General features: G+C 43.2%; 3 protein-coding genes and 1 long non-coding RNA gene across 6 annotated transcripts in view; 2 read left to right on the forward strand and 2 right to left on the reverse strand.

The window, feature by feature from the left end:
- The first annotated feature begins 301 nt into the window (after positions 1–301).
- On the forward strand, positions 302–5,172 carry irak1bp1 (interleukin-1 receptor-associated kinase 1 binding protein 1). Its single transcript, XM_074616143.1, has 4 exons — positions 302–617; positions 4,397–4,478; positions 4,575–4,705; positions 4,801–5,172. Exons 1-4 carry the CDS (start codon positions 334–336, stop codon positions 5,060–5,062), a joined length of 759 nt encoding a protein of 252 aa, XP_074472244.1. The 5' UTR covers positions 302–333; the 3' UTR covers positions 5,063–5,172.
- On the reverse strand, positions 5,096–10,285 carry LOC141756445 (uncharacterized). Of its 2 annotated transcripts, none has more exons than XM_074616144.1 (7): positions 10,128–10,285; positions 9,667–9,830; positions 8,568–8,657; positions 8,292–8,380; positions 7,315–7,475; positions 5,880–5,996; positions 5,096–5,788 (listed from the first exon to the last, which is right to left on the reverse strand). In XM_074616144.1, exons 2-7 carry the CDS (start codon positions 9,789–9,791, stop codon positions 5,660–5,662), a joined length of 711 nt encoding a protein of 236 aa, XP_074472245.1. In that variant the 5' UTR covers positions 9,792–9,830; positions 10,128–10,285; the 3' UTR covers positions 5,096–5,659. The 2 variants fall into 2 exon arrangements, with proteins under 2 accessions (XP_074472245.1, XP_074472246.1); XM_074616145.1 differs by having other exon boundaries at positions 9,667–9,827; positions 10,128–10,271.
- On the forward strand, positions 9,662–18,286 carry LOC141756447 (uncharacterized). The gene is made up of 3 exons (XR_012591475.1): positions 9,662–9,868; positions 10,351–10,464; positions 18,161–18,286. It is a non-coding gene; the product is annotated as an uncharacterized LOC141756447 (long non-coding RNA).
- The window catches only part of phip (PHIP subunit of CUL4-Ring ligase complex), a 45,274-nt gene continuing 36,562 nt past the window's right edge, over positions 13,974–22,685 (reverse strand). For both annotated transcript variants that reach the window (XM_074616142.1, XM_074616140.1), the window contains exons 36-40: positions 22,340–22,492; positions 20,757–20,968; positions 20,419–20,669; positions 18,158–18,304; positions 13,974–18,051 (exon numbers count right to left, since the gene is read on the reverse strand). In XM_074616142.1, the coding sequence (XP_074472243.1) occupies positions 17,267–18,051; positions 18,158–18,304; positions 20,419–20,669; positions 20,757–20,968; positions 22,340–22,492 (1,548 nt within the window). In that variant the 3' untranslated portion in view covers positions 13,974–17,266. The remainder of the gene's footprint in view (positions 18,052–18,157; positions 18,305–20,418; positions 20,670–20,756; positions 20,969–22,339; positions 22,493–22,685) is intronic.

The following is a 22,685-nucleotide window of genomic DNA, read 5'->3' on the forward strand; positions in this document are numbered from 1 at the left end:
TATATATATATATATATATATATATTATATTATTATATATAGATTATTATTATATATAATATATAACAAACAAATATATAATAAATATATATACCTTTTTATATATATATATATATATATATACCTTTATATATATATATACCTTTATTTATATATATATATATATATATATATTTTTACAATATTGCATTTTAGAAAATCAAGATAGCACAAAATTGGATTAAACTAAGGAGGACCATGTAAAACGAAATAAATAAACATAGCCTACAAATCCCGTCGTGCATTTCGGCTACTATTACCATAGCAGCGGGCAGTTGGTTTGTGTCCACCGTCATGGACAGGCAGAGTCGAGTCTTCGCTGCGATCCTACCGGCAGCTGCTGGTCGGGAATTTGCCGGTAATGAAAGAGAGCAAGGACTAGATGAGCGAGTAGTTAACTACCGTCAAAGTGCCGGTAACCGGGTAGTACGGGAAGTCCAGGTGACGGGAACAGCGGAGGTTTGTTGTCCGGCGGACCGGGTGTCGGTGCGGGTCAGTGTGGGCAACAACAAAGAGTCCGTCAACGAGGTGACCAACAGCATCTCACGGAGAATTGAATACATCCTACAAGCTGTCAGGTGAAAACAAACATGCAACACTATAACTAGCAATAGTAGCTAAATGAGTAGTTTACAATGGACTTTATGCTTTCTAGTAAGCCAACGTTAGTTCACTGAAAAAGATGTAGTAAGGGAGCTCTATCCATTGAATAAGCAGTAGGTTGCTCAGCAGTAGGTTGCTCAGCAGTAGGTTGCTCAGCGGTAGGTTGCTCAGCGGTAGGATGCTCAGCGGTAGGTTGCTCAACAGTAGGTTGCTCAGCAGTAGGTTGCTCAGCAGTAGGTTGCTCAACAGTAGGATGCTCAACAGTAGGATGCTCAGCAGTAGGTTGCTCAGCAGTAGGTTGCTCAGCGGTAGGTTGCTCAGCGGTAGGTTGCTCAGCGGTAGGATGCTCAGCGGTAGGTTGCTCAACAGTAGGTTGCTCAGCAGTAGGTTGCTCAGCAGTAGGTTGCTCAGCAGTAGGATGCTCAACAGTAGGATGCTCAGCAGTAGGTTGCTCAGCAGTAGGTTGCTCAGCAGTAGGTTGCTCAGCGGTAGGTTGCTCAGCGGTAGGTTGCTCAGCGGTAGGATGCTCGGCGGTAGGTTGCTCAACAGTAGGTTGCTCAGCAGTAGGTTGCTCAACAGTAGGATGCTCAACAGTAGGATGCTCAGCAGTAGGTTGCTCAGCAGTAGGTTGCTCAGCAGTAGGTTGCTCAGCGGTAGGTTGCTCAGCGGTAGGATGCTCAGCGGTAGGTTGCTCAGCAGTAGGTTGCTCAGCAGTAGGTTGCTCAACAGTAGGTCTCTCAGCAGTAGGATGCTCAGCAGTAGGTCGCTCAGCAGTAGGTTGCTCAACAGTAGGTTGCTCAGCAGTAGGTTGCTCAGCAGTAGGTTGCTCAGCGGTAGGTTGCTCAGCGGTAGGTTGCTCAGCAGTAGGTTGCTCAGCAGTAGGTTGCTCAGCAGTAGGTTGCTCAGCGGTAGGTTGCTCAGCAGTAGGTTGCTCAGCAGTAGGTTGCTCAACAGTAGGTTGCTCAGCAGTAGGTCTCTCAGCAGTAGGTTGCTCAACAGTAGGTTGCTCAGCAGTAGGTTGCTCAGCGGTAGGTTGCTCAGCAGTAGGTTGCTCAGCAGTAGGTTGCTCAGCAGTAGGTTGCTCAGCAGTAGGTTGCTCAGCAGTAGGTTGCTCAGCAGTAGGTTGCTCAGCGGTAGGTTGCTCAGCGGTAGGTTGCTCAGCGGTAGGATGCTCAGCGGTAGGTTGCTCAACAGTAGGTTGCTCAGCAGTAGGTTGCTCAGCAGTAGGATGCTCAACAGTAGGATGCTCAGCAGTAGGTTGCTCAGCAGTAGGTTGCTCAGCAGTAGGTTGCTCAGCAGTAGGTTGCTCAGCGGTAGGTTGCTCAGCGGTAGGATGCTCAGCGGTAGGATGCTCAGCGGTAGGTTGCTCAGCAGTAGGTTGCTCAGCAGTAGGTTGCTCAACAGTAGGTCTCTCAGCAGTAGGATGCTCAGCAGTAGGTCGCTCAGCAGTAGGTTGCTCAACAGTAGGTTGCTCAGCAGTAGGTTGCTCAGCAGTAGGTTGCTCAGCGGTAGGTTGCTCAGCGGTAGGTTGCTCAGCAGTAGGTTGCTCAGCAGTAGGTTGCTCAGCAGTAGGTTGCTCAGCGGTAGGTTGCTCAGCAGTAGGTTGCTCAGCAGTAGGTTGCTCAACAGTAGGTTGCTCAGCAGTAGGTCTCTCAGCAGTAGGTTGCTCAACAGTAGGTTGCTCAGCAGTAGGTTGCTCAGCGGTAGGTTGCTCAGCAGTAGGTTGCTCAGCAGTAGGTTGCTCAACAGTAGGATGCTGAGCAGTAGGTTGCTCAGCGGTAGGTTGCTCAGCAGTAGGTTGCTCAACAGTAGGATGCTGAGCAGTAGGTTGCTCAGCAGTAGGTTGCTCAGCAGTAGGTTGCTCAACAGTAGGTTGCTCAGCAGTAGGTTGCTCAACAGTAGGATGCTGAGCAGTAGGTTGCTCAGCAGTAGGTTGCTCAGCAGTAGGTTGCTCAGCAGTAGGTTGCTCAGCAGTGGGTTGCTCAACAGTGGGTTGCTCAGCAGTGGGTTGCTCAGCAGTAGGTCTCTCAGCAGTAGGTTGCTCAGCAGTGGGATGCTCAGCAGTAGGTTGCTCAACAGTAGGTTGCTCAACAGTAGGTCTCTCAGCAGTAGGTCGCTCAGCAGTAGGTTGCTCAGCAGTAGGTTGCTCAATAGGTTGCTCAGCAGTAGGTTGCTCAGCAGTAGGTTGCTCAATTGGTTGCTCAGCAGTAGGTTGCTCAGCAGTAGGTTGCTCAACAGTAGGATGCTCAGCAGTAGGTTGCTCAACAGTAGGTCTCTCAGCAGTAGGTTGCTCAGCAGTAGGTTGCTCAGCAGTAGGTTGCTCAGCAGTAGGTTGCTCAACAGTAGGATGCTCAGCAGTAGGTTGCTCAACAGTAGGTCTCTCAGCAGTAGGTTGCTCAGCAGTAGGTTGCTCAACAGTAGGTCTCTCAGCAGTAGGTCGCTCAGCAGTAGGTCGCTCAGCAGTAGGTTGCTCAGCAGTAGGTTGCTCAGCAGTAGGTTGCTCAATAGGTTGCTCAGCAGTAGGATGCTCAACAGTAGGTTGCTCAGCAGTAGGTTGCTCAATAGGTTGCTCAGCAGTAGGTTGCTCAGCAGTAGGTTGCTCAGCAGTAGAAAAAATACATAAATTCTACATAGATTTCAGAAGTGGCAGACAAAAAAATTGTGTGGCTAGTAGAAATGTTCAGTGACCTGCCACAGTGGCACGTGAGGAAAAACCTTAATTTTAGACCCTAATTCTATCCATAAGTAACGCAATGAATCAATGACTATTTTGGTCATGGGTTTCATACACTTTCTGTAAACATATCTAAAGCAATAATCCTATCAGATGGGGGACCATGTAGGACAAAATCTTATTAAACAGGGGTCTGTGGTCTAATTTGTGTCAGTTTAGGGGTCCTTGATGAGAAACAGTTTGGGAACCACTGTTCTACACAGTCATGGGTCTCCACTGAAGCACTGAAGTGCCTCTAATGTGTTGCTAGTAGTAGGAATAGTAGTTACACAAGTACTATAGTAATAGTGGTAAATGATGAAGCAATAATTAATCAATTGAAGCTGTAAGAAAGGCAAATGGGCTGCAGTCCAGGTAGTGTTTCTAAGTCTATGTATGCTTAATAGGGATGCACCTATTGCAAATATAGCTGATACTGATACAGATGTTTTGTTGTTGTTTAATTTGTTGTTATTTATTTCCCCTTTGGTGCCAGGGAAACAAATACATCTTCATTAGAAAAAAAATTAACGCAAATGTCTTCACTCTTCATTCATATGTTGAATGAGCACAAATTACATCGTACAAATTTATGAAACAAGCTATAAAATACCCTTCTTTCACATGAAAAATATCTGCTTCAAAAGCCCCTTAGCCTGTATACAACTACCTACTCAATGAGAGGAATTTAGCACCTAACCCAACAAAAACATTTTGTGAAACATAAACAAAATGTGATTAAATCAGCAGCTAACAACACAACATTTAACATTTAGGCACAGAATGAATGCAACATAAACATCGGCCACTGCCATCGGGGAATGTCATCTTATTTGCCGATATGCCAATTGCAGTCAAGGAGTCGAAAACCGGCCGATACCGATGTTTGGCCTAAAAAAATCAGTGCATCCCTAATGCTCATTGCTTATTTTGTGTGAAATATATTACATTTTATTTAGATTTTAAGGGTGCATTAGCTCATTTCACCGTGTCCTCTTAAAGTACACCTGAAATAATGTTTCATTCATTCATTCTGCTTAGACAACATGGTGTCAGTGACCAAGACACCTCAGTGAGGAGGTTTCTCCACCGAGAGGCAGACCAGTATCACATGGATGCAGAGGTGGAGTATTAAGACAAACGCTAATGATGCAAATGTGCCACGATGATGCCATTAACCTTTTCGCTGACCCTGTGTATAAACAAAATGTTCCCACAGGTCGTGGTCACTTTCTCCGATTTTGAGAAGATGGAGCGAGTATGTAGCGTCCTGCTGGAGAAGCTGGACAAGAGTGTTTGTGTGGGAACACCACAGTTCTACCACAGTGTCGAAAGCCTTAGTCTAATGAGGTATGAAAAACACACATCTCACTGGAATATCTGGACAGACTTGTCCTTATTTTGATTAAATACAGCAGTTTTGTAACTAGTGTGTGTTTCTCTAGGCGGCGTGCGTGCGTGTCAGCAGTTGAAAATGCTCAGCAGAAGGCCTGCGAAGTCGGTCAGCTCCTGGGGCAAACTCTGGGACCCCCCCTTCTGGTCCGAGAGGAGGAGACAAGGGAGCGGAGGAATGAGGACGATGAGGATGGAGGCAGATGCCAGGATGCTGCACGCCTTCCTCACCTTCCATGCATTCCCACAGTCACTGCCTCCTCACAGGTGTCTGTCTCCTTCAGCCTCAGAGACAGTAGCAGGAAAAAACTCTAGACATTTGTCACTGACTCGTGAAACCAAAGAGCATTTTGTCACAGTTCATATTATTTTATTGCTTAGCTGTGATGGCTAAATAAAAGTGCAATTTTTCAAGGTTTTTTTTTCTACCTCGGCCAACACAGTGTTGTAAACAGAAAAGAACTACATAGATTTTAAAGCGATGTTGTCATTTCAAGCATTTGCGGTCATCATTTAACTTCAGGCAAACATTAAATTAAATGTTTTTCATCTGTTTTTTGGCACTTCAATTTAAAACACTTTATATTTCAACATCTCAAAGACATAAAGGTAAATATCATTTCATGAGTAAGTCCCAGAGTTAGTCAAAATCCGGAAAAAAAGGCACCCTCACATTGAGATCCAGCATGGAGGGATTTGAAAATGATCCTCGATCTGCTCAAATCTTCCGGTTTCCAGTCGTTTCAAAAACGACTGACAGATTCCAGTTGGCTTCTTAGACAGATAAAGAACTTGAGACCAGATAGATGGGTCTCTCAAAAACCTTTGGGAAGTCAGAAAAACACCCATAGAAGCCACGCTTCCTCTGGTGTTTTTAACATTGCATATCTTGTGTCACCTGTAGCCAGGCAGTCAGGTGTCTTCATCCACTTCCTCATTCCCATCCCCATCTTCAGGGTAGAGCTCTCTGAGCCAGGGCTGCATGACGAACCGCTCCCCATCAAAATGTGTGAAGTAATTCTCCAAGGTGGGAATGTCCGGCTAGAAACATCCAACAGTGGTGAGTCCAAGATGTATTGAATGTGTGTGCAATTGTTGGGTGTTTAATGTGCTGCGATGTTTCAGTACATACCCTCATCCCAGTGATGCGCTCCAGTTGTGTCTGGGGCAAGTATCCAACCATTAGAGAGGAGGGTTCAGGCCCGCCGAACAGGACTTTATAATGAGGCGTCTTCTCTGCTTTGAGGCCCTACATGCACAGACACAGAACTACTTTCTAACACTTATTGAAATTATAATATGTCCATGCCAACGCTTATGGAGTTACTTTTGGGTCTTTATTATCCAATCAAGCAGTATATATTCGAGAGCAAAACTTTCCAAAGTGTTAATCTAAAAATAGATTAAAGAGCAAAACTAATGACACTGCAAAAAATGTGTTATTGCAAGTAAACTAAAATTGTGATAAAAAATGAAATAATGTGACTCCAAAAGCTTTGTTTCCAAATCAACAAGTTTTGTTTGCAAATACAAAAGTTCTGTTTGCAAATTCAAAAGCTTTGTTTGCAAGTCAATAAGTGTTGTTGTCTGTTGAGCTGAATCTCGTGGGCGGGACCTATGCTGAAAGATGTAAGACACGTCTCTATTGGCCAGTCTCGATTGGAGTGACAGCATGGCAACATCCACTGTTGGTAACTAACATTAGATCTTTGAACACAAATAGTCTTGTTAATAGTAGCTACATACACAACGTCATGCAGGCTAATAGGCAGCCCGGGCACGTAACATACCTGTGACGAGCGAGTGACGAGCTAATTGAGCTAAGCTAGCAGCTACAGGCTGATAAAATCATACGTATTACAATATCACAGATCATTAAACAGAAGCAATCTACATGCATCAGTTCAAACATAACATTCTTGCTATTCCTAAGACGGAAGTTATGTGTAATTAATTCATGGGAGTGTCTATTTGTACCCGGGTGAGACTAGTCACACGGCAGCTATTTACACCCAACAAGAAAGCGACAAAGTATAATCAAGGAATAGGTTGTGGTGGATGAATGGATTAAACTCAGGACTTTCACCCTAGAGGCTAGAGTTCAAGTTCACTTAGTTTACTTATATTTTCTGTTTTTGAAATGATTATTTTGAGTTTTGAGTCACAGTTTGGTTTGGTTTAGGCAACAAAGCTACTCGGTTAGGTCTAGGTCTAGTGGATGTTGCCAAGTTGTCATTCTGATAGAGACTGTCCAATACAGGCGTGTCTTACATCTTTCAGCATAGCCTACAAGATTCAACGCAACAGCAAAACAAAATGTTTGGATTCACAAGCAAAACTTTTGAATTTGCATTAATACATTTTGAATCACAAATTTATTTTACTTGCAATAAAAATTTTTTTGATTGCATGCCGATAGTTTTGCCCTCAAACCTTTTCTGTTTGCTCGACATAATAAAGACATAAAAGTAACTCTTTCATAAACGCTGAGTTTGTGGAACAGAAAGTTACTGAAGATGGGGGAAAAAAAACAATTAGAAGTAAAGGACTTTTCAAGAGCTGCTAACCTGAGAGTCGGAGTAGACTCTGTCGACCCACTGTGGAGGGGCTCGCAGCTCAGAGTCCCAGCTCACCACCACCCCAACCATATTGCCCTTCCGCTCCATCACCACCTCTCCAACCTTCAGGAACACATATGGAGGACGAGGGCTACGCACTTTCTTGGAGGCTGCAAGAGAATATGTACTGTAGATATATTAGGGCTGTCAAAGTTTACACGATAACAATGCGTTAATGCAAATTATTTTTAACGGCACTAATTTCTTTAACGCATTAATGCAACTTGCGATTTTTAGGTTGTAGCAGGCTCAGTTTTAAAGCTAGTGAAGATACTGGTATCATTTGAAACCAGAAAAACATAAGGAGTCCATACTAATCTGTACCAACCATGTCATACTAGCTTGTCGCGAAGGAGGCTACATAACCCTCCAAACTTATGCTAAATTTTGGCGAGGAAAAACTGGCGTGGCCATTGTCCCTTGACCTCAAGATATGTGAATGTAAATGGATTCTCTGGGTACCCACGAGTCTCCCCTTTACAGACATGCCCACTTTATGATAATCACATGCAGTTTGGGAGCAAGTCATTGTCAAGTCAGCACACTGACACACTGACAGCTGTTGTTGCCTGGTGGGCTGCAGTTTGCCATGTTATGTTTTGAGCATATGTTTTATGCTAAATGCAGTACCTGTGAGGGTTTCTGGACAATATTTGTCATTGTTTTGTGTTGTTAATTGGTTTCCAATAATAAATATATACATACATTTGCATAAAACAAGAATATTTGTCCACTCCCATGTCGATAAGAGCATTAATTACTTGACAAATCTCCCTTTGAGGTACATTTTGAACAAATAAAAAAATGTGTGATTAATTTGCGATTAACTATGGACAGTCATGCAATTAAATGGATTTAATCGATTCACAGCCCTAATATATATATATATAGTAGATTATATAATAGGTATGTATACAGACACCAACCTCCAAAGAATTCCTGGTCATTGTCAAAAAGCATGGTCTCTAAGGCAAGCGACTCTTGAAACACGTCCTGTTCCAAGCCGAGCCAAGACCTTTGGAAAGCAAAAATACTGTCAGTCTGGACATACAAGTTGCTACAATAACTTTAACAATATAAATCACTTTTAAAGGTCCAGGAATAGTGCTTGATTGTATTGGAAAGGATAATGCAAATGAACATGTACATGTATATCTCAATCAATCACAGCTGGTGGTTTTGAATTGCAAAGAACTACTCACTGGAATTTGAACATCTGCTGGTCTGCCCATTCCATCCATGCAGTGCCACTGAGGTAAGATGATCTCCAATCTTTCCATATTCTAAGCATCCTGAAACACCATGGTTATTGATTAATTATAGACAAAAAACACTAGATAATAAATCCTATTGGGATGCACTAGTTTCTCATATATCTCATTTTGAAAAAATAAAGGCCAGTTATTTAATTTCAAACACTTCTTCCTCTTAGAAAGTAGATACACCCTACACCAGGGGTCGGCAACCTTTACTATCAAAAGAGCCATTTTAGGCAAATAAAAAAAACAATCTGTCTGGAGCCGCAAAACATTTGCAGTGAGGTATAAGGCCACATTGAGGGGGAAAAAATCGGAGATTTCAAAATTAAAGTCACAACTTTACGAGAAAAAGTCATAATATTACGAGAATATAGTCATAATATTACGAGAATAAAGTCATAATATTACGAGAATATAGTGATAATATTACGAGAATAAAGTCACAATATTACGAGAATATAGTCATAATATTACGAGAATAAAGTCATAACTTTACGAGAAAAAAAGTCGTAATATTACGAGAATAAAGTCACAATTTTACGAGAAAATAAGTCGTAATATAACGAGAATAAAGTCAAAACGTTACGAGAAAAAGTCATATTAAGAGAAAAAAAGTCATATTACGAGAAAAAAAATTGTAATACGAGAATAAAGTCATAACTTAATGAGAAAAAAGAAAATAACACGTAAAATTACTACTACTATACATATACTAATATTATGACTTTATTCTCCTAATACTATGACTTTTTTCTCTTAAACTTCTGACTTTATTCTCGAAATCTCAGATTTATTTGTTTTCCTTAATGTGTCCCTAATACTCTGTCGTACAGTTATACATTAGACCTACAACAATGATAAATAAAAATGAAAATGTAAACAAAAAAACAGTTATTCTTTTCCACTAATTTTTTTTAAAATCCACAGGGAGCCACTGGAGAGGAGCTGAAGAGCCACATGTGGCTCCAGAGCAGCAGGTTGCTTAGAGACCCCTGCCCTACACTGACGCATCATCCATACTTTACGCACGGGTCCTACCTACCGTGTGCTCGCGTGGTAGCGCTGCGCCGGCGTGGAGCCGCTCCAGCGGGAGATGAAGTACTGCGCGGGCACGGCGGAGAGCAGCAGGAGGAGCTGCAGCACCGCGGCGGTGGAGAGCTGAGGCATGGCTGCTGACTGCGGCTGCGGCTGCGCAGCTGGCACCTGCTGGAGACGGAAACGCGCGTCAGGTGGATATGTGGCAGGTGTGTGTGGGACCCAAATCTGAATCAGTGTGTAAACCAATGTCTTTAAAATCACATCTTTACACCTTTACGTCTCGGTATCTAACGTTACTGTTAACTTTCTGTATTGTTTATTGGCGGGAATAATATGGTTCAACCTTTAAATTATGGTGCGTAAAACCTTGATAAACAAACATATGGCGCTGCAGAAACTTTGAAGAAATGTGGAAACAACGTTAATTGTCCAAGCTTGTTATTATTAGTAATTATAACCCCTTACCTCGTATTAAAATCCTGTCTTTACGCCAACTTATCTGCCAAACATTGCGTCGGTCTGTCAGAGAGGCTGTTTGTTTGCGCCTGGAAACCAGGAACGAGTGACGCGGTTTCACTTCTGTTTTATTTACATAAGACAACACGAGTCTCGCCCATGCAGTTACCACCTGTGTATTTACATGTTTCGTCTTAAAATGCCAAATATGTAATCTGTCCAATCACCGCAGCCCACGGAGGAAACCGGCGAACCTTTAGCGGCTCGCCACGTCAGGAAGAGCCGAGGCAGCGAGCCTCCGGGCGGGGAGTGGGGTGGCCATGCAGTTCCGCTTTGGAAACGCCAGGTGGGAGAGTTGTTGTTGTGTGTGTGCAACAGCCTCTGCCTCTGGGGCTGCATCCCAAAACTCTAAATTGCATCCCTGTTTCCCTCACTTGCGTCTCATCCTTGCGTCTTAGTCCCTCCCACCAGGGAAGCATGGAGAGACGCAAGGAAACCATGCGAGGAGAGAGGAAACGAGGAAATACGATTTAAGCGACATGGGACGGTCGTTTCCTCTGAAGCGTCACGTGAAGCGACGTCCATTTCTGATGACAGCAGCAGCTGATCACAACTGGATCAGCTGTCAGTCAGCTTTAACAGCTGTTTGTGTCTGAACTGTACTAATACTAATAAAGACAAGTGCTCTTTATACTATTTATTCATTATTAGAGTCTGTAGTTATTGATATTCTGGTTGTGAGTTAATTATTTAATAACCCAGAATATGACTGGTGTTTTTTGAACACTGGACATTATTTATTAGGCTAAAGGGAAAATGTAAATGATGTAACTCATATCAAACCCGACGTTCAGGAATCATCAGCCTCATGTGACTGAATGGAAATGAGGATAAATGATGTAAAAGGTGTTTGTTGCTGACAGACAGACTCTCCTTTTCTCTCTGACTTTAATAGTTTCATTAATAAAAGTTAACGGGGGAAATAACAGATCATGAAAAGAAAAATCATTCTAAGAAATGCAGAAAGTTATTTTAAGTCAGTTTATCTGGTATTATAAACCCCTCTGACTGTCAGGCTGCTTCACTGACGGTGTGTGAAGGAGAGCTACTGCAGGTCCTTCTGCTGCTGCTCAGAGCTTCAGTTAACACAGATTATAACTAGATGGTGAATCAGAAGACAACTAAAATATAAAACGTTTAATCTGTGATCTGTCTTCACTCCGGTATGAAACTCAGTGATGCTGAGAGGTAAAGTTATCAGATCAGTCTGATCGGCAGCAGCGTCCAATCAGTAACTGATATCCAGTAAGGGGGCGTGTCGGTCGGCAAAAGACTTCCGTGCAGGATACACTGGTGTATCCTCGCTCATAGCTCCTCCGGCAAGCCTCCTCGATCCTCGATCCTCGCTCCTCGATGCACAAATAAGGGCTTTGGGACGGTCTTCAAAATGGCGCACCAGAACTACTTCCGGTTCAAGCGAGGATCGAGGAGCGAGGAAATGAAAATTTAGAGTTTTGGGATGTAGCCTGGGTCTTTCCCATTAGTGCTTTTATACGGCTTGACTCCTCGACTCCTCGGCTCCTCGACTCCTCGACTCGCGTCTTAGTCCCGCCCCCGGGAGATGCGAGCGGAGGAGGCGAGGAAAAGACTCGAGGAGAGAGGAAACGAGTAAATATGTTTTTAGAGACATGAGACGTCGTTTCCTCTGAAGCGTCACGTGAAGCGACGTCCGTTTCTGATGACAGCAGCAGCTGATAACAGCTGGATCAGCTGTCAGTTGGCTTCAACAGCTGTTTATGTCTGAACTGATCTAATAGTAATAAAGAAACAGAGTTATCAGAGCAGCAGTGTTTCCTCTCTGTAGCCTGTTACCTGTTTAACAAACACCTGCACATGAATAACAGCTGCAGTCTGTATTTCTACTGTGGACTGAGTCCTGCTTAGAGAACCAGGAACCATCTCTACTGGCACAATATCTTTATATTATTTATTCATTATTAGCATCTGTATTAATTTATATTCTGACAGTAGAAGTTATGTATTAGTCTGAATGTTTGAGGGAAAAGTGAAATGATATAACTCATATCAAACCCGACGCTCAGGAATTATCAGCTTCACATGTGACTGAATGGAAATGAGGATAAATGATGTAAAAGGTATAAAAGACAGACTCTCCTTCTCTCTCTGACTTTAACTGGATGCTTAATAAAAGTTAATGAGTGAAATAACAGATCATCAAAAGAAAACTCTTTCTAATAAATGAAGAAAGTTATTTTAAGTTTGTTCATTGTCAGCTTTTATAAACCCCTCTCAGTGTCAGACTCCTTCAGTGACGGTGTGTGAAGCAGAGAGACTGCAGGTCCTTCTGCTGCTGGAACACTTCACAATCAACATGGTCCGTTTGCTGTTCACACCTACAGTTAACACAGATTATAACTAGACGGTGAATCAGAAGACAACTAAAATATAAAACTGTTAATCTGTGATCCGTCTTCACTCTGGTATGAAACTCTAGTGATGTTGATGTATCTGATCAGTCTGATCGGGCGCAGCGTCCAATCAATAACTGATATCCAATAAGGGGGCGTGTCGGTCGGTGATAAACTTCCGTGCAGGAAACACTGGAGGATGCACTGGTGTATCCTCGCTCATAGCTCCTCCAGCAAGCCTCCTCGCTCCTCGATCCTCGCTCCTCGATGCGCATTTTATGAATTGGGACGTCCTTCAAGATGGAGGACTGAGATCGATTTCCGGGTCACAGCCGGAGGATCGAGGAGCGAGGAGTCGAGGAGGCGAAAAATGCTGAAATGAGATGCAGCTATAGTCTTCTTAAGTCAGGGGTCAGCAACCTTTACTATCAAAAGAGCAATTTTAGGCAAAAAAACAAAAGAAAAAATCTGTCTGGAGCCACAAAACATTTGAGGTCACACTGAGGGGAAAAAAATCAGAGATTTACAGTGCCCCGTGCCCTGGAAAGCGTCGCGGTTCCGGCGGCGTCCAGTGAGCTCTCGTCGGCCCTTGAAAATCCGGGGGAGAAGGTGTAAATCTCGCGCCAGGCCGTACCCATATCCGCAGCAGGTCTCCAAGGTGAACAGCCTCTGGCATGTTAGACTTTAAAGTCACAACTTTACGAGGAAAAAAGTCGTAATATTATGAGAATAAAGTCATAATATTACGAAAAAAGTCATAATTTTGCAAGAAAAAAAGTTGTAATATTAACAGAATAAAGTCATAACTTTGCCAGAAAAAAAGGTGTAATATAACGAGAATAAAGTCATATTATGAGAAAATAGTCATAACTTTGCGAGAAAAAAAGTTGTAATATTAAAAGAATAAAGTCATAACTTTACAAGAGAAAAAGTAAGAATATTATGAGAATATAGTCATAACTTTACGAGAAAAAAGAAAATAACACGTAAAATTACTACTTTATAATATTATGACTTTATCATCGAAATCTCAGATTAATTTTTTCCTCAATGTGACCCTAATACTTCGTCATACCGTCGTACCATAGACCTACATCAATGATAAATAAAAATAAAAAAGTAAACAAAAAACAGTTATTCATTTCCACTAATTTTTTAAAAAATCCACAGGGAGCCACTGGAAAGGAGCTGAAGAGCCACATGTGGCTCCGGAGCCGCAGGTTGCAGGCCCCTGTCTTAAGCCAAGTATAGTTTCACTTTAAAGAGGAGAAACAAATCAGCCAGAAAAAAAACACATTTATTTTTTAAAAAGACATCACAGACTGTAACTTGAACCCTTAATGTGGTGAATAATATGAATTTAGGTATAAAAAAAAAAACTGAACAAGAGAGGATTTTAAATGACACAACAGGAAGGAAAAGTGGATATGGAAACACAACTGTTTATTTACTTAAAATATTGGTATGAACTAACAGGACAGCAGTACTCCCCTACACATACATTCTAGCTTCTTTTTTGCATGAATTCCTTTATATATATAAAAAGTATCCAAACTAACAAAGACATCCTCTTCACGTGAAACAAGACGCCCTTTCCCCTTCCCTTCCCGTTCTGTCCTTTTCCCCGTCCCACGTCCCCATAAAACTTAAAATGCTTCCCGGTGGCTCACATGCAGCCTCTTCACACACACTGTGACCTTTTGACCTCCAACAAAACACTGTGACGCCTTATCAGAGGCCACAAACGGCACGACTCTGACACACATTAGCACAGGCCCCATCGTCTATAGAACAGTTCCACACTTTATACCCTATGGCATCACAAGGTTGAGTTTTAACAACTCTTTAACAAAAACTCTTGTTTTTGGATTTGGAAGAGAGTTGTTTATGTTTTCTAAGTATTTTTTGGATTGTCTTAGACCATAGGAATGACATGTATGAATTTTGAAAATGGCCCTAGTTCCCCTTTAACTGGGTATACAATGGTTACTATGTAGGCAGCCAACGGCGAGGTTAGCCACCGATCATTCCCGATTCAAAATTTGTACATCCACGCAAAATCCGGCAAACAATTTGGATTCTTAAGTACTACGTTTCTTTTTCTGTTGGCTCATGTAAACATTATATTTGAGCTCATACCTAATGTTTGAGAAGTCTAAAATCTTATTTCCACACTTTGCTCATGATAATCTGTGCATATATGTACTGTAAATATGATTATTTGCGATTGAGATAGAAAAAAAAAAAACCTTTATGTGCCCACGAAGAGTTTATCTTTGCCCACAAATACATTGTTTGTGGGCAAAGATCACAAGCTTCCTATCTTTAATACAAACCCCCCAACAATAACATTTACTCTCATGCCGACAGCCATTTGTGGAGGAAGGTGTCAGTGTTTTTAGGCTGTCTCAATCTGGAATAAAACTCTTCATATACACAATATAAACAAATCTTTTTGTGACGTAAATATAAGCCAGACTGAGTGAGAAGAAAGTTAATTGTATCCTCAAATAAGTGCGACAGAGTATAAAACACCATTCTAACTCCACAGATGTAGCCACTGAACCGTCGTCCTGTATGGCGGGGACACAGACAGAAAACAGTTGACACGCTAATATGTGAACGAGCTCAACACAATCACCGTGGAGACAGAAAATAAACACATTCAAAAAGCCATGGTCTAAAACTTCAGTGCCCAAAAGACAGAATTTGGCACTGACGAACAAAAAAACAACGATGAGATATATGTTCAATAATATGTGACCTATGAAAGGAACCAGGTGTATATAGATGGTGCTGTCCAGTTCTCCCGTCAAACCCACAACACGTGTTGGTCGCTCTGCGCTGGGGTAAAAACAGTTCAAACTGGATGAGGCCATCTTTATAAACTCGGTCCATTAGTTGTGTGTACGGAGAGAGAGAGAGTGACATGTTTGTCTCCAGTCATTGTTCATTTTTCAGTCTTTTCTCTCTTTCATTATACAAGCCCATCAGTCCTCGAAGTGAACCCAGCGACGAGCAGAACCAGGAAGTCCAAAAAAGAAAGAAAAAAAAGGCCCCGAAAGCAGAAAACCAAGGATTCAATATGCCAGAGTAGCGAAGGCACACAATCAGAAAGATGAATATAAGACTTGTCTCTCTCTCTCTCTATCAGCTTTCCATCCAAAGTCGGTCCGACCCAGTTTGATCTGGCTCGATCCTGTTCGCTCCGGGCGTGAGAAAGTGCTAGAACATGCGAGACAGAATTGCGTGTGTGTGTGGATGTGTGTGTGGTCACCATAGAAACATATCAACATTTAAAAAGTTCAGTTTTCGTATGTTAAAATACACAGGGTTACTCCCCTACGACTGCATTGATAAACCGGTCTGTGGCAAGTGCATCTCAAAGCTAAGTCCCCCAAAAGCTCCACTGGCTGTACCTTAGGTATAAACTGACGATAGGTTGGTTATTATAGGATAATATATCGACATGAATAATGGTTTTACAACAACTGTAAAGTCTTTTTTCTTTTTTTCAACTGCTATAAATACATTTCTTTGAGAGGTTTCACAACTGTATGCCACTGTTTGTACGCTGAAAGTGAATGACGCACTCAGTTGTGTTATAAAAACACACACGCACTCCTTCACTTACACTTACTCGCTTATTCGTACACATACAGGCACATGTACATTGCAGGGCAGAGGCCTTTTACACACGCGCACATACACACACACACACACACACTCAAACACACCAAGGACATAAAGGCACAAGGTATTGCTAATGTTGAGGACGCATTGAAACACGATCTATCGAGACATAGAAATGACCCCTTTCACCCATCATGCATCCCTTTTCTCCTTCTCCTCACAGTAAAAACAGCTTCTAAAAAAAAGAGAGATGCTTTCTAATTAACATGCAAAATAAGAACACACACACACCCACGCACATCAACAGTAAACAAAACCTACAGATCTACAGTACCAACGAAGGTACGCCATTTGGTATTTTAGCGCAGACGGACACGCTCAGTCAGGTCAGCCGATGTGTTAAGACTTCCGAAACAGAGAGCCGATCATCACGTACAAATCTTAGAAAAAGCAGAGAGGGGGGTTGTATAAAAAAAGAGCGGGAATAATGAAGAAGGGTGGGCGAAAGACAGTCTGTAATCCGTCACAGACCTAACAGTTTCAGCTCAGTGGACGTCTTTGACCTACCCAGAAGAGACACTCCTCAAAAATAGCAAGATAAGATACATCCAGCTCTCCTCTGGATTTTTTCAAGTACTAAAACTGTTCAACTATTTTGCCCGATCTGACGCCGACAGGGCAGACGGAGGTGAAGAGTGGTTCGCTGGACAGGAGCGAGTCACAAGACCACCACCAGCTATGGAGTCAGCGAGCTCCTGTGGGATCCAACATGGACCAATATAATGAAGGAAGAGTTGGGACGAATGAACATGCGTTGCCAGAAATCCGTCGGTTGTAGTTGTAGTGATGTGCTTACTGGGCCAACAGGAAGGAGGAGTGGACAGATAGCTGCGCTGTTGTGTCTCCATCGCCACAGCGTTGAGTAGCGGCAGCTGGACTAGCAGTTCCCCCAGACGTACAAGTGCTTATAAACGCCAAGCACAACTTCCTCAACTCAGCCTCCAACTCCTCCGATGCTAAGAAATCTCCGCAGGATTTCTCCTGTCAGCCTCCTCCTCACATCCTGTGTCTGTCCCGTTGTCACGGTTACCAGCCTATAAGGTTGGCTTTGGCCTTTTCAGTCAGCTTGCGGACGCGTCCCTTTGAGGAGGTGCCAAACGTTATCGACGAGTCCTCGAACAGCAGCTGCCTCTGCTCCTCCTCAGAGTCCTCCTCCATGTACCAGGCGGACCGTCGCCCCTGGTTACGTGTGCGCATCGACCCTCCCGCCTCATCACCTCCCGCCTCATCCCCTGCTGCCCCATCCCCTGCCGCCTCATCCCCTGCCTCCTCCTCCCCTGCTGCCTCCTCCTCCTCCTCATCCTCCGGAGGCCCCTTCCGATTGGATCGCCGAGGAGCAGCCTGCGAGGGAGGCGTGACCTCCTCATTGGCTCTCCTGCTGCTCCTCCTCAGCGGCGAGGGCTCAGGCGACTCAGCGGGAGGAGGGGCGTCGTCAGTTCTTACTGCGCGCGGCCGGCCGCGCCGCCTGGGTGTCGACACTGTGCCAGAGTCCGACAGCAACGATGTTTCCTGCGCGGAAGACGTCCCGCCTTCGTCCCCCGTCGATTGGTCGAGCTCGTCGTCGGGGGTGGAGCTCCTGCGGTTGCTGCTCCTTCTCATCTCCTCCTGATCCTGCTTGCTCTTCCTGCCTCTCTTCTTGCCGGCGGGGCGTCCTCGCGGTCTGGAAGGGCTCCCTGGGGTCGTGGCTTCTGGAGGACTCACCGGCTGCTCAGCTTTGGATTTCCGCCCCTTCCTCCCCACTCCCAGGGTCACATGACTACTGTGGCCGTTCAGGTGGACTGTGCTCTTAGACGAAGGGTTGGCAGGAGAGCCTAAGGGGGACGAGCGTTGATTCACAGAACAAAAGGAAGAAAATATATATATCAGAGTGTATTTTATGACTTTAATCACAAACCGAAGCATCCCTTCTTCTCTTACCAGGTGTGAGTCGTACAGGAGTCCTGAGTTTCCGCCGCGTGCTTCCTCCGCTGCTACCTTCCGCGGCTGCAGACGGCGTCACCTTTACAGGAGCTGGTGTTGTTGAAGACGACACAGAGTGATGAGCCCTCAGTGAGCGAGTAGACTCTGACGATGACAAAGAGATATGCAATAAAGGAAGTTAATTGTGCAATATCCCACATGTGGTTAATACATAATATGTGCTTTCTTGTCAAGAGTTAAATGAGAAAATCAAGACTACTTTCATGTCTATACGGTAAATATGAAGTAGGGGTGGGCGACATATTGAATATACTTGATGTATTGCGGATTGTTTTACCTGGGATGTAGTAAATGACTATATCGCGAACATCGACTACAAATATTAAGTGTCACGTTATTTTTTTAAGGCATTAGATTCACTTCGGCGTTTCACTTCTCCCATGTCTCTCTCCCTCTCACAGACACAATCTCGTGGTTGAGTGTGTGTGTGGCGTATGAGTATGGATGTGCATATGGGGCGTGTGTTTTTGTATCTGGAGGGAAGGAACAGGGAAAGAAGTTAAGCGCAAAAGCCAGTTTATACGTGTTGAGGTAGGAATAGGTGATGGAAAATGCAAGCCTCCACTTTGTAGAAGACGGTCAAACTAACCCCCACGTTGTTTTGTGGTATGTGTATATAACAAGCATTACGGTAAGAGCGTAGCGTGGCTTCAAAATGAAAAAGTTCTCCTCCAGTAAATGTGATTTCACATAAATTCTATAAGTCAGTCAGTTGTTCAGATTACTACAGTTTGATTGCTACAGTTTACTAAAATTGTCACACTGGTATAATCATACACATCAAAGGGTTAAATCAAACAGTTATGTTATTTTAAAGAAAATATTGCGATATATACTGGAAAAACAAAGTTCGGAAACTTGTGTTCAGTCGATTATTTCTCTGTTGTTACAATGCTAATGGTCATTGTATTTTACATCGTTGGAAAGCCTGTTTATTTACCTTCGCAATGATGTCCAACTTGTAAGGATCATGCATTTGTGGGATGAGCAGCACAGCTGATTATGTGGGTAGCGCCCAAGAAAAATTTGCCAAAATGCTCTGCCAATGGTAAAAAGTGTATTCTCATAAGGCTAGCAGGAAGCCTGCAATGACTGCCCTTTACCGTCAGGCCCGTTTGCGCTGGTGTCGACAACACAGACAATGGAACCTGAACATGTGGGGGAATGTCATGTTCAGTGATGAGTCCAGGTTCTGTCTGCGAAAGTTGGATGGCAGGGTCAAAGTATGGAGACGAGGTGGAGAACGCTATGCTGATTGTTGCACCAATGGAGTAACAGCTTTTGGTTGTTGGCATCTCCCTCACTGGCAAAACAAGGCTTGTCATCATTGAAGACCATCTCAATGCAGTGAGATATTCGGATGAGATTCTGCAGCCAGTGGCGATCCCATATCTCCACAATCTGGGACCTAACTTTGTCCTCCAAGATGAAAACGCTCGCCCCCACAGAGCCAGGGTTATCACAGACTACCTCCACAATGTGGGAGTAGAGAGAATGGAACGGCCTGCCAAGAGTCCACACCTCAACCCAATTCAACACTTCCCAACTCATCCCACAAATGCATGATCCTTACAAGTTGGACATCATTGCGCAGGTAAATAAACAGGCTTTCCAACAATGTAAAATACAATGCCAATTAGCATTTTAACAACAGAGAAATAATCCATCAAACACAAGTTTCCGAACTTTGTTTTTCCAGTTTATATTGTATATCACGATATAGCCTAAAAATATCAAAATATTATTTATAAGCCATATCACCCAGCTAATATGAAGCCAGCAGCTAGTTAACTTAACATTAAGACTGGAAACAGAGCGAAACAGTTAACCTGGCTCTGTCTCAATGTAGTAAAATCTGCCTACCAGCTCCTCTAAAGCTCGCTAATTAATATATTCTATTCAATTTACACAAAAACTGAAGTGTAAAAACAACACGTGGTTCTACAGGGGATTATGTGCCAGACTATTTCTTGGCTGGGCGCAGTAACTTTCTTGAGTCTTGTTGTCACTGCGAAGTTGCCAAGCAACTAATCTAAGCAGTTAGCTAGCTAGCAGAAGCTTCATATTTGGCATACAAACACAAGAGTGGTATCATCTAATCTAACTCTCTGCAAGAAAGCAAATATTTCCCAAATGCCAAACTATTCTTTTAAAACTACAACTAGCTTGATTATTACACTAAATGTGAATTTACTCACCTGTTGTGCTCTGTGTGCTGCTTGTGGCGTTATGTGAGGAGGATGAGGAGGGTGGAGAGTGCGTAGAATGGCGCGCCGCGCTTCGCGTACGCCCTGCGGCCGGCGTGTCTGCCTTCCCGTTGACCAGCTGAGGCGGCTGTTTGACGGGGATGCTGTGTCTCAGAGAGGAGGATCGTGAAGGAGGAGGTGGTGGAGGAGATGGCTCCTTTTTTGCGGTCACCCTGGATGATACACGTCTCTTTCTCTCTGGACTAGAGGCGAGAAAAAATTATAAGAAGATCACACCTAATGCACAGCAAGAAACCCAAAACCCAAAATAAAATGTTCCTGTCTTCTACCTGGATGCAGTGCTGCTTGCTGGAGATTCGCTCCTCCTCCTCCTCCTCTTCATGGCGTGCCGCGTCTGTCTGTCTGTAGTGTGTCGCGTCTGTCTGTCCGTGCCCTGCCTGGTCAGTTTGTTCGTCAGGCCGTGGATGGCCTTGTAGTCGGCCAGGATGGAGCTGACATGCTCCTCAAAGAGTGCAGAGAGCCTCAGACTCATACTGTAGATCTGGAGAAGTAATAAAGGACACACTGATTCAACTGACACACTAAGACATGACTGAAGAGCACTAACCAATATGAGGATTTTATTTGATGTACTCATCAAAGCATAGAAATGTGTAACCACTATGACAGTGATTCACAAAGACTGGGTCGGGACCCACAGGTGGGTCGCAGCTGATTTTATAAGGGTCACCAGAATTTTTTCCATAATCTTTTATTTAACATTTAAGGCCTTTACACACCGAGGGCGTGACGAATAAATGACACAAAAATGCGAAATATCGTCAGAAATTATTATATGTCTAAGGCTTTTATTGTGAAAGGGAATTTTATAAGGGTCGCCAAAATAAGTTTGCAGAATTTCTGCCATAGTCTTTTATTTAACATTTAAGGCCTTTATATACCGGGGGCGTGATGAATAAACGACCGAAAATAAATGCAAAATATCACCTGCGAATATTATATGTCTAGGGCTTATATTGTGAAAGGTAAGAACAGAAGGAGTGGATCAGGTATGTGCAGCCTTTGTCAAGGTTAAAAATACTAATAAAGTTTGCCATCTTGGTTTGGACTACAGAGCCTCTGTGTTGTTGTTTCATAAATATAGGCGCAATGCAACTCGCACAACACAATGTGATTGGTTGATGTCTTTATTCACCGTGCGAAAGCTCAGAAAAATCAACCTGTCGTTTTTTTCACCGTAACATTTGTGTGTTGTGTCAAAATATTCAAGACAAAAACAACAGCTTGAAAAAAATATATTGACGTGTGAATCAATTGCACGCCCCTGGTGCGTAAAGGCCTTTATATCTGCAGAACACCTTTGAGCCACATGCGGGAGCCTGAAATGTTCCTATTGTTCTGATAATTGTAGCCTACGTATAACACTGAATCTAATATGAAAGGCTAGCATACATTCTGTTTGTTTTACTGATGAGAGGAAAAAAAGGAGAGCCTGTTAACTCTGCCTAAATGTATTCATTTGGTCTCATTTATAAAGTATTTGACATTTATCAAACATATATCTCTTCAAAATGGCTGGTTTACCTATTCAAGATAATATGAGGTGATGCGGAAATGGCAGTAAAAATGGTCAGGAACGTTTATTTATGCAAAAATTGTCTCTTCTCATGATTTATAGATGAGACCTATTATGAATTGGGTCACTATGGTTTGTCATTTTTAAAAAGTGGGTCTCCGGAAAAAGGTTTGGGAAACACTGCACTGCAAGGTATATTTACCTTAATGCACCCTGGTTTTTACAGACTGTGTGTGTGTGTGTGTGTGTGTGTGTGTGTGTGTGTGTGTGTGTGTGTGTGTGTGCGTGTGCGTGTGTGTGAGTGTGAGTGTGTGTTTTTGTGCATGTGTGTCTCACCCGAGACTTCTTACTGGGCGTGTAAGCTTTGGAGTTGCTGAAAATGAGCCGGACATCTTTGCAGAGCTCAATGGGAGATTGGTACTTTCCCTCTTTGAGTGTGTTGAGAACGGTGCCAAAGTCCATCGGTGATTCGACTATTTGCAGGTAGTCCTGAGAGAGAAGAGGGGGAGTCGGGATGTTTCAATTACAGGTTTCAAAAGATGAGAACAGAGTATAAAGTGGAGGAGAGGAAGATAGAGTTAAGAGAGGGTAAAAAACGATTTGGGGATTTAACTTTGAGTGGACAGGAAAAAAAGAAGTCCAGCCTTCCTCTGTTAACAAGAGAACTCTAGCCCGCTGAAAA

Source organism: Sebastes fasciatus, chromosome 18 (assembly GCF_043250625.1).
Source record: "Sebastes fasciatus isolate fSebFas1 chromosome 18, fSebFas1.pri, whole genome shotgun sequence".
NCBI lineage: Eukaryota > Metazoa > Chordata > Actinopteri > Perciformes > Sebastidae > Sebastes > Sebastes fasciatus.